This window comes from Marmota marmota, unplaced genomic scaffold (genome assembly GCF_001458135.2).
Source record: "Marmota marmota marmota unplaced genomic scaffold, marMar, whole genome shotgun sequence".
In the NCBI taxonomy this organism is placed as follows: Eukaryota; Metazoa; Chordata; class Mammalia; order Rodentia; family Sciuridae; genus Marmota; species Marmota marmota.
This window is the reverse complement of record NW_025999998.1, coordinates 16,912,303-16,924,485: the sequence shown is the minus strand read 5'-3', so window position 1 is coordinate 16,924,485 and position 12,183 is coordinate 16,912,303. Positions and strand designations below refer to the sequence as shown.

The 12,183-nt window shown below is 37.6% G+C and overlaps 1 protein-coding gene across 1 annotated transcript in view; it reads right to left on the bottom strand.

Moving 5' to 3' along the window:
• Positions 1-241: 241 nt before the first annotated feature.
• Positions 242-12,183, bottom strand: part of Ostf1 (osteoclast stimulating factor 1) — a 53,553-nt gene continuing 41,611 nt past the window's right edge. Inside the window, exons 5-10 of the mRNA XM_015492939.2 lie at positions 11,817-11,870; positions 9,113-9,220; positions 8,141-8,190; positions 5,938-6,016; positions 2,905-3,003; positions 242-758 (exon numbers count right to left, since the gene is read on the bottom strand). Of these exons, the coding sequence (XP_015348425.1) occupies positions 700-758; positions 2,905-3,003; positions 5,938-6,016; positions 8,141-8,190; positions 9,113-9,220; positions 11,817-11,870 (449 nt within the window). The 3' untranslated portion in view covers positions 242-699. The remainder of the gene's footprint in view (positions 759-2,904; positions 3,004-5,937; positions 6,017-8,140; positions 8,191-9,112; positions 9,221-11,816; positions 11,871-12,183) is intronic.

The following is a 12,183-nucleotide window of genomic DNA, read 5'->3' as shown; positions in this document are numbered from 1 at the left end:
AATTTTGGCTATAAAACTGAACATCTCATAATTATTAGAATTATGTTTTTAAGTATGCATCTTCTTAATGATAATTTTCTTTGACTGATCATAGCAAATACAGAAAGCTAAATAAAAATGTGGCTATCATGAGTCTCTTGCGTTTATAAATACAAACATAAATTTAACCTCTTCTTACCTGAATATAAAAATCTTTATTTATCAGCAATGGTGATAGCATGAAAAAAACAGACAAAAGGAATAAAGTAACTTAAAATGTTTATTTTTGTCAGAATAGCTGACAATTTCCTATTAAGTATTTTGGTATATTATTATAATAAGCATCCCCCTCTTGAAAAAAAATCTATTCAAAATATCTCAATCCTTGAGGTAAAGAACCCCCGCCCCCCCAAAAAAAATCCAGATTTAAAAAAAAAATCCTTAAATTCCTTTAGCTTGATAAATAGAAATAATCTCTTCTTGTTCTATACTGGTGAACATAAATGTATTTTATACAGCAAGGTATCCGGTTACTTATTGGCAAATGAAGGTGAAAACTATTCATTTCCACATTCTACTCAATCACAGTGCAACACCGCAACGTTCACATATACTTTTTTTTTCTTTTTTCTTACAGTTACCAATACTCTTCTGGCAACAATAAGGTTTTGGAATGGCAAAAGGAAAAAAAGTTTTATATCTCAAAGCTCCCGAAGGGGATTAATCTGAGTCTTCATCATCAAGATAGTCCTCAGCGTTGCTTAATGTTCGAAGTGCATCTAAAAGAAATGGGCGGGAAAAGCAAAACAAATTACTAATTGCTAAGATTTTCTTTTTTCCTGTCAAAGCTTCTATCAGCTCAACAAACTGTATTCTTCCCTATGATCCTGGGTTTGTATGTTTCATGAGATTTTTTTCCTACTGTTTAATCTATTAAGTATCTGCTATTACAGAAGCACACAAATACAGTGGTCCACATGTTCCTTAGATGTGCAGAGTAAAGTACACAGCACTGAGTGGTCTGTTTCTAACAAAGCTACATGCACCGTGACCAACATGGAACACACCAACAGCCACTCCACTCTGACAGCAGTGCTCCCAACCTCCTCTCTCCCAGTGACAAGTGCACATGTGGCTTCAGGCACACCACAATCCTTGCCTTTACCCAAAGGCAAGGTCACTGGGTAGAAAGATAACTCACAAGAGGAAGGAAAGAGAACAAAAATAGGGAAGCTTCAGATTCATTTTAGAAAATACTGAAAATAAAGTATACTCAGAAAAAAAAGATGGAAATGAAACAAGAACATTTTAAAATAAAAAGAGCTGGACACCACCAAATGTTATATCAACTTAAGCAGAACTCAGAAGAAAGACAACTGATTTGTAACTGTCACCTATTCAACCATCTACTCAAATCCTTGTAGCAGTAGATTACCCTATCATTTTGGAGGGAACAAAATGGAATACAAATACAGGCACACTGCTGGAGCTCAATTAATGGAGGACACGGAGGGATACCTGAGGGAGAAAAAAAGTTTTCCCAGAGTTCAAACAATAATGAGAATTTGATTACACTAATAAAACCAGAAAATTGACAAATATCCCACTGCACAGGTCAAGAACTATAGAAGCAATAATGTCATCCAGCTAGAGGGAAACAAATGTCCTTTGCCTTTATAGTGGAAATTTCTTTTCTCAAAAGTCTTTTTGCTGACTCTCTACCAACACAGATTAGTTAAACTTTGGGCTCTAAAGTAACACCAAAAAGGTCTGAAATAATGAGCAGCGATGCAAAAGACTTGCAAAAAGTGAGTCTTCTATCATATTAGTTTTGTTCTAGAAAATGGTGAAAAAAGTGTCAACTGTTAGTTTATACTTTAATGGTATGAAAGTGTCAAACATCAGACAACAGAGTAAGACTTGAGATGTAATAAGAAAGGGGTTTAATGTTCCCTGTATTCTTCTCTTTTTCCTCTCTAGGCTTGCATGAGCCAGATGGCTAATGACACACTGGAGGGGGATAAAAGGAGGTGGACAGGTGGTCAGGTCAAGGCACATCCTCCCAAGATGCACAAGAACAAATCCAGGGGGCCACGTTCTTTAGACTACATACTGAGAGGTCAAATAAGCAGCTGATCTGAATAGTGACCACGAATGACTCAAGTGTGTCTTAACACCTTTCTTTCAAAACAACCACACACGCTTTCCTTTATTTTTTTTCCAAATTTATTCTTCCGTATGTATTATGAATAACTTCCAAAATGTCTAGCAAAGTCTAGAAAAATTTCAACTACAGTTTATTGATACCCTCATATAGGCTAGAAACAAAACATAATCAGCGAATATTGAATACTTAATTTGAGTAATATTTAGCCATAACCACTCATGACATATATGAAGTGAGGGAATTCAGACCACGGTTCTCTGGAAAGGACTACTGTGGAAAGCAAGATGATGAGAAATTGATTGTAAGGAATAAATAAACACACACACAAACAAAACAAAAAAACACACACATAAACATAACAATAGTGAAAGATCTGTATCTTTCTTCAAATTTATTTTCTGAAAAGTATTCTATTTTGGAGGTTCTGATTTAGAGCAAGGAGATATATATATATTCAAACTTCAGGACTATCTAAAGAGTTTATCAAGGGCTGGGGATGTGGCTCAAGTGGTAGCGTGCTCGCCTGGCATGCGCGGGGCGCTGGGTTTGATCCTCAGCACCACATAAAAATAAAATAAAGATGTTGTGTCCATCGAAAACTGAAAAATAAATATTAAAAAGTCTCTCTCTCTCTATCTCTCTCTCTCTTTAAAAAAAAAAAAGTTGATTATCAAGAAAAAAATCTTTTTCCCAATCGTGAGCTGGTAAATCTTAGTCATGGAGGCACCAGAGGAGAAAGAAGGATTTAAAACAAATACCTGTTCCCTGCTTCTTTTTCAGGAGAGATGCACAGGCAGCATTAGTAGCCATGTCCAAGGCCAGCTTCTTCTCATTGTTTCGTAAGTCTGTTCTAGCACCTTCCCAAAACAAGAAAAGGAAGTTAGGTGTCTTTAAAGACTATACAGTAGTAGTTAATCCTCTTTCCACCAAGGCTAACCACATTTGGCAAAACTAACTAGAGAACAGTACTGGACCAAAATTAAACTCCTCAAAGTAGTGTGTGTGGCATCTTTAACCAGGGGCCAGCTGCTACACCTGTGATGCCTATGCTCCATTGAAACACAGCCTTTCCCTTCCAGTCTCTATGGGAGTACTTATGGACCTTTCTGTGAGTTTACCTTCCCCTCAGTAAATCCTAAATCACCACCAAACCCCAGTGGTTATGTGTGCCTCTGCAGGAGTCTGGGGAGTTTAAATTCAACACACCCCTTCCCTCTTGTTCTGCTCAAGAAGGTCTTTTAAAAAATACCTCTGGGTTAATCTTGAAGGGATTAATATTTTTATATCTGTACATACATGCTCATGTAAATTAGCAGAATGGCAATACACACACACACAAAAAAAAAAAAAAAAACAGCGGCAACTCATTGTTCCCCAATTCACTGTTACTGTAAGCCCTTTTCTATACACTTTGACTTTGTGCTAAAAATTACATCAGAATCCATGAATACATTTGCATTGTATTCCTGGATTCTGTCCAGTCTTTTACCCTCTCCAGAGGTAATCATTCTTACAAGTGAGCCTGAGTTCTTGTCTCCCTTATGTGTATCCATGCATCCACAGACATATGTGAACATGTATACAAAATCATGCTACATATGTTGGTTTGCAATGTCATACTTTTAACAATATACAAATGGTGCTCTTTTCTGGCAGCATGCATATAACTGAAATCTATTTAAGTATTTATAAATATTCATTTTATGGATGATCCAAAATTTATTTAATCTTTGCTTTAATGATAGGTACCTAAGCTGTTCCTAACTCTGCTTATCACAGATACTATGAACATCCTTAAGCAACACATTTGTTCACACAAATACTTAAAGGACAGTTTCCTAGATGGGGTGCTGAAATATAAAGATAGGCACATTTTTAATTCTGTTAGCTACTGCCAGGTGACCTTCCAAGAAGGTTCTCTCAATTCACCTTTTCTGCCACAGTATTTTTACCAATTTGCAAAAATCTCATTCTTCTGACCAGGTCTGCATCTATCCCTCAGGTTATATGGAAATCCTCATTCTGTCAAGTCAAAATTCCTGAGGGCTAACAGTTCTATGACAAATAAATTAGATTATATTGTAGAACTCATACTCATGTTTATCAGGACAGGAAATATTCAGAAACAAGGATGCTAGAGAAGAAACACATTTATTTCCTGAGTTCCCTTGGAGCAGCACTAATATAAATACAAGGTGATCCATACACTCAATTTTAAATTTTATAGTAAACACATTTGCAAAAAATGAAATTACTTTTAATAATGTTTTACTTAACCTACTAAATATCTAAAAGATCATTGCAACATGTAATCCAATATAAAAATCATTGTGGTATTGTACTTTTTCCACTAAATCCTAAAAAAATGGGGTGTGCATTTTATACTTATAGTACAACTCAATTCAGGCAGCTTCTTTCCAAGGGCTCAGGTGCACACAGGCTAGTGGCTGCTCTTGGCACAACCTTCAGAGGAGCACAATAGTGGTCCTAATGCTGTTTGACTATCATGGTTTGGATATGAACTCCTCAAAAGCTCCTGTGTTGATGCAGGGATATTCAGAGCCGAAATGATTAGAATGTGAGAGCTGTAACTTAATCAGTCCATCTAGTTTGAATAGGCTGGGTAGGTAACTGTAGGCGGGTGTAAGCATGACTAGAAGAGGTGGGTCCCTAGGGGTGTGCCATGGAAAGGTTCATCTTCTCTGCAGTCCCTTCCCCCTACCTCTGCCTCCTGGTCACCATGAATAGAGCAGCATTCTTCCACCAGACCCTTCTATCATGATGTTCTTCCTCTCCTTGGACCCAAAGGAATGAAGTTGGCCCACCATAAACTAAACCTCTGAAACTATGAGCCAAAATAAATTTTCCTTTTCTAAGTCATTCTTGTCAGGTATTTTGGTAACAGCATCAAAAATTGACTAACACTCTGCCCTTTTAGACCTAGAACTTATATCATCAACCTACTTAAAATACAAAGAATTTCCTCCTATATATTTCACAACATTGCCAAGGATCCCCAATGATGATTACATATCACTTATGGCCTGGGCCCTCATCTACATTATAGCCTCTGAATCAAGTTGTGTTATGGGGTATTATGTCTGGCCCTCTATAAGGGTTAATTAATAATGTATGGGACAAATGGATGAATGGATGATCAGTCCATAATTTACATGTTTCCTCTGATAGTCATGGAGGCACCAGAGGAGAAAGAAGGATTTAAAACAAATACCTGTTCCCTGCTCCTTTTTCAGGAGAGGTGCACAGGCAGCATTAGTAGCCATGTCCAAGGCCAGCTATATATACTATAAGCACATAGATTGTATAAAAACAAGGCATCTCTCATTCTTGTACATCTAACAACTTCTCAGCTCAAAATAAGGCACAGCAGTCCCAACATTCTTTCTTATCTATCAAGACTTTCCTATGAGATCAGCAACTTTGCCCGTGCAGATTTCTCAAACAAGATCTCCCCCATATATATGTGAACACACCTCTTTCTTCTAAGGCCCTATAATCCTTCAGATATGCACAGTAAGTTCTTCCCAAAGATAATATCCATAATTTTAAAGCTTTTAATTTATAAGTAAAGGTTTCAATTTAGAATTAAAGCAACATAAACAACCCCAATAATTTCATCTCATCATACCAGCTCTGTGGTATACACAGAAGAGGGGTTAAAATTACAGTTTAGAAGATTATTATTCTTTCTACTATTTCAAATAGTATAATTTTATGTGACCAATTTTTCTGGGTAAGCAAAGACCAGATAAATTCAGCACGAACATTACCTTTTGCCAGAAGCAGCTGGACAATGTCTGCATAACCCTTCCAGGCAGCAGCATGCAAAGCCGTGTCTCCCAACTTGTTCTATGATGAGAGAAAGGGAAAGCGGCATTTTAAAATGAGAAGGTATACTGAATGCAGACATCAAGTTTCTCTAATTAAACCTAAAATGAGAACAAATTATAGAAACTACAAAATTCCAAAGGGAAGAGTGGAGGAAGAAAGGAGACTCCAGCCATGAGAGATGAGTCATTTTAGGGAGTGGGAATGGGATGGAGGAGTAGAAGTGATGTGGCAGAGCACAAGCTGAAACTCAGATGCCCACAGAGGGGGACATAGGAGGGAGCAAGGAATTGACCCTCACAGAAACCTGGCAAGAATTTGGAATTAGGGATTTCTGGAGACACTGGGGTAAGAATGAGGCATGGGGTAAAAACAGGTACTGGTTGAAGGAATAAGAAGCAACCAGAACCCAAAGACCCCCGTGTTGCCAGACCAAGTAAAGATGGTGGAATAACTTTATTGAGAAATTAACCAGATAACTTCCAAGCTTATGGACATAGGTAGCAAGAAGACCAGAAACCAAAAGCTAATGGTTGGGTGACAAATTTACAAACTAAACAGTAAGATGCCTTTCTCAGCTACTTTTACCTATCCCACTGCCCCAGTGTGTGCAGTTAAGTGAACATACCCAGGCAGGAGACTGCAGGATACTCCTCTGGTGAAGCAGTACAACCCCACATGGAGAAAAGGGAGGAGTGCATTTATAGTAGCATCTGGGGGTTGCTCAGCAGCAAAAAAGCCAGGACCTCACCACTTCACCCCACAAAGAAGCCCCCTGCCAGCCAGAAATGGGTCATACCAATCATAGACTGGAACTTCCAAAAATGACGGCCAATATGTACCTTTTCTTTCTATAAGTTGATTATTGCAGATATCTGTTAAAGTGTCAAAAAGCTGACTAGTACAAGGTATTTAGGTCATCTGAGGACACTAACTTCCAAAGGGACTATGGGAACCACAGTCTCTCTCTGCCTTCCCGTCTAGAAACATGATCTCTTCCTATCACATACACTCCCACCACTTTGATGCCATCCTCCTTAAGATCTTCAACAGAGCCATGCTGATGCCAGCACCATGCCCTTAAACCTCCAGAACTGTTAGCCCCATAAACCTCATTTCTTTATAAAGTAGCTTGCCTTGGATATTTCATTATAATAATAGAAAATTCACTAATACAGGAATCAAAATGGTATCAGACTTCTCAAAAGCAACCCTGGGAACAAGAATAGCATGGAGCCACATCTTCAAAATTATTTGCAATCTAGAATTGTGATCAGTTTTTAATGATCAATCCCAAGCTCCTCTTTCTCAGTAATCTACTTGAAGATGATCTCCAACAAAGGAAGACACAGATCCAGAAAAGTGACAACACAGCAGAAAGGAGAACGTGATTCCAAGAAAGCCAGTAAAAAGTAGCAGAGATGAAATTGCTCAGGTTGGAGCGTGAAGATGAATTGCTACAAGAAGGGTGAGACCAAGAGGGGGAAAAAAAAAGTTCATGGATTATCTTATACAGACAGTCTATCAAGGGCGTATAAAACAGCACAGCAGTCCTAGTGACAGAAAGAACAAGCTAAATAAAAGTCAATAATTAAACAGAAACAAAAAGTTATACAAGCAGTAGACATTACTTAGTGACAATAATGTAAACATTATACAAAGAAGTAAAGGTTGGATGCTGAGATACTGGAAGATGGGAACTGGGGTAGCTGACAACCTTCATTAATCAAATAGGAAGCAAATATACACATAAAGATGATACATGACCAGACGGCTCCACCAGCCTATTCCTCAGTAACACAAAGGTACATAAAGGAAGAAAGAACTAACAGCTGAAAGTGATGCACAAGGAGATGAGGAATAAGTACTTTGGGCTCTGTACAATTTAAATTTTAATACAGTAATAACAGTGTTTAAAAACTGTGTACTAAGGACCAGGGGTGTGGTTCAGTGGTAAAGGGCTTGCCCAGCATGCTCAAGGCCCTGGCTTCAAATCCCAGCACCATTAAATGAAAAAGAAAAGCAAGAATTTATGTGCTTATACTATTTTGAGTAAAATACTTTATGTGCCCATAAGCTGCACTAGTGTGCCAAAGAGAACAAGGCAGGTGTGTTAAACGATTTCCTCATACTGAATAGTCTTACCTGTTGGTTCAGTTCAATATTTGGCTGAGTAAATAGCACTTCCACTATATCTGAAATTCAAATAGAAGAGATATTTCTTAAGAATGAAAAGTAAAAGTCTGATAATACAAAGCATAATAATGTTTAAAGAGAGTATTCTTTAGCAGAATCTTTAATAAAATTCTTATTATAAATTTCTCAAAATTTATGTAAAGAAAAACTTAATAATTTAAAGAAATAGAAATATTTTAAGAAAAAAACATTTTTTCAAACAGTTTTGGCTTTAGCATTTTCATATGATAGCTATTAATAGGAATAGTTTCACACTTGCCATGATACTTAGTATTCATATAACTAACATGCCTATTAGCTAAAATAAGAGAGGGAATCACAGATTTTCCTTTGGTTATGCTCTTTAATTTATCAGGCTCTTTGTTTCCCAGAGTGGGGCTTATTTTTTGTGTGTTATAGAGAGAGGTAGAAAATGGTAGATTTTTTTTGGCCAGGATGAAATACATCTAGAACTCCATCATCATCTAGAACTCGTCATGATCATTGATTGTAACCAAGTAGCCACTGAATCACACACTTAAGCAAAACTGTCTCCCTTCTCAATCTACTAGTGTGCATTAAACTTAAAATGCAAAAAGCTAGAGGAGACTGTTCTGCCCTTTTCTTCCATAAGATCAGAAAGGGGTTTATTTTTATACTACTGTTGTTTTCTGGTGAGTTTTCTTTGAGAGGAAAAAGAAATTTCCAATTTTTCAAGTGAGAGGTCTGTGAAGTGGGCTGACTGGCCACATTCCACCCACTGTTCCACAGGGCTTCCAGGAACAAGGCTTTTGACTGATGTTCTAAAGGATTTGCAAAAGATAGCCAATGCTGGTTTTGGGTTTTTTTTTTCTTTTCCATTTTTGTGAATCTGACTTCCTTAGGTGAAACGCATTTTAACAACACAGAGATTCATTTTAATAGCAAACAAAAACATATTACCTTTATGGCCACCATGACAAGCCCAGTATAAGGCGGTGCTTCCAGCTTTGTCTAAGCCATTAACACCCACTCGGTTGTCCAAACACTCTCTCAACCAGCTCAAGTTGCCTGAAAGAATTTTACATTTATAAAAACACAAGAAAAGGGCTAATCAGCAAGTCTCCAATTAAGACCTACCCACTAATACATTTAGTATGACACACTTGGACTTCCAGTTTGTTAATGGAAAGCATTATCATCAATTTTCAATGGTAGGTTGATGAAAAGAGTTGCCTAAATAGCTCTACTTAGGTATTTCTACTCTTAAAAAAAACCATGTGTGTGTGTGTGTGTGTGTGTGTGTATTTCTTTCCTTTGCAAACTTCTGGAACTTGGAAGAAAAAAGTTAAACCTCAGTACAAACAAAAATTATTCATATTCACATTAAAAATGCATTTCAGGCCAGGGATTATGGCACATGCCTATAATACCCACTGCTCTGGAGGCTGAGACAGGAGGACTTCAAGTTCAAAGCCAGCACTGAGCAAGGCCCTAAACAACTCGGCAAGCACCTTGTCTCAAAATAAAAAATAAAAAGGAATGGGGACATGACTCAGTGTTTAAGCACTCCTGGGTTTAATCCTATGGTATCCTTCCTCCCCCAACATTAAAATACATCTTAGTTCTTACTAGAGAAGAAACACTAAATAACCTACTCAAGGTTACTACTCTTATATGCCAAAGTATAACTATTAATTTTAAAATCTTCAGGCTAATGCCCTAAGTATCTAATTTACCAAGATTTTTTAAAATGTCAGTTTAGTAATTCTAAGCCAATAATTTCCTTTTGCACATTCATATTTCAAAAAGATATAAAACAAAACAAAATGGAGCTTACTGAGGCTTTACCAAAATACCCTATGATCTACAGAAGGGTTTTTCAATATCAGTGCTATTGCCATTTGGGACTGGAGAATTCTTCATTGTAATGCCTTTGATTTAGCAACATTCTCAACCTCTATGCTTAAAAAAAAAAAAAAAGCCAGTAGCATCCCTCCAGTCATGACAGTACAATGTCTCCAGATATTGCCAAATGTCCCCAGGGTTTGCAGGGAAGAACTCTGTGAGCTAAGAATCACTGATGTGCAGGAGAAAGCCCAAGACAAGGCTCATCACTGTTTGGCCATGGCTCTTCCCCAGACTAATCCCTGTGGCTCACTTCCTTCCTCTCCAAACCTTTTCAATCAATATTCTCCAAAATGTTCTACCCCCGGAACATTTCCACATGCCTGCCCTCCACGTACTCACTCTGGCCACTACATTGTGTTTAAACACATTTCTATTGCTGTACTTAAATCACACTGTATTTTAACAAGCAGCCATACATCTCTCTCCTCTGCTTGACCCTGAGCCTTACAGGCCATAGACCTGTCATTCCACATGCCTATTACCACCCCAGAGCACTGGAAGGTAAAACACTCAACAGTGTTTGTTGGCTGACATTTATCTTAATTTGTTACATATGATAGCAGAATGTATTACAATTCATATTACACATATAGAGCACAATTTTTCATATCTCTGGTTGTACTCAGAGTCACACCATTTCTGTCTCCATACATGTACTTAAGGTAATAATGTCCATCTCATTCCACTGTCTTTACAACCCCCACACCCCCCTCCCAATCCTTCCCTCCCTTTTGCCCTATCTAGAGTTTGTCTAATCCTCCCATGCCCCCCAACCCCATTATGAATCAGCATCCTTAAATCAGAGAAAACATTTGGCATTTGGTTTTTTGGGATTGGCTAACTCCACTTAGCATGATATTCTCCAACTCCATCCATTTACCTGAAAATGCCATGATTTTATTCTCTTTTATTGCTGAGTAATATTCCTTGTGTATATATACCACATTTTATTTATCCATTCATCTACTGAAGGGCATCTAGGTTGGTTCCACAGTTTAGTTATTGTGCTGCTATAAACACTGATGTGGCTGTGTCTCTGTAGTATGCTGTTTTTAAGTCTTTTGGGTATAGACTGAGGAGTGGGATAGCTGGGTCAAATGGTGGTTCCATTACCAGTTTTCCAAGGATTCTCAATATGCTTTCCATATTGGCTGCACCAATTTGCAGTTCCACCAGCAATGTATGTGTGAGTGTGCCTTTTCCGCCACAACCTCACCAACACTCATTGTTGTTTGTATTCTTGATAGCTGCCATTCTGACTAGAGTAAGATGAAATCGTAGAGTAGTTTTGATTTGCATTTCTCTAATTGCTAGAGATGTCGAACATTTTTTCATATATTTGTTGATTGACTGTATATCATCTTCCAAGAAGTGTCTGTTCAGTCCCTTGGCCCATTTATTGATAGGGTTTTTTGTTTTGTTTTGTTTTTGGTGTTAATACTCTTGAGTTCTTTATATATCCTAGAGATTCGTGCTCTATCTGATGTGCTTTTGGTAAAAAATTCGCTTGTTGGCTGACATATTTTAATTATACTCATACTTACCCTTCTAGGGTGATAAAAGTCAGCCTCTGAGGGAGGCAAGGATTTAACTGGAAAGGTGTGTGAGAGAATACTCTGTAACGGTAGAAATGTTCTAGATTTTCATCTGGGTGTGGGTTCCATAGATGTATTTGGAAAAAACTCATCCACCTGTGTAATTAAAATCCATGTATTTTACTGTACTGCACCCGTCAATCAATAACAATCACACCTACCTCTTTTTGCAGCTTCATGCAGTGGATTGTCAATGGACTCTGCCTGCTCAGCCACTAGATTGAAAATAAAAAGTGCAAGCCCAATGTTGAGAGTGCCCCAGTGATTTACTGAAGCTGCTTATGTCCCACAGCCCCCAGCTTTATGAACGACAGAGCCTCAGACAATACAGCTTCCCTTACTTTTATGTGGATAAAAAATATATATATCAAATTGATAGTGCCTGCTTTAAAAAAAAAGCTGAATTATGTGTTAAATGAAACCAAGCCAAGCAATAAGGCAATAACACAGCAATTAACTGGAAATATAAATTAAAACCAAACAGATTCCTGACTCAAATACCAGTATACTCAAGTATTTAATAAATTT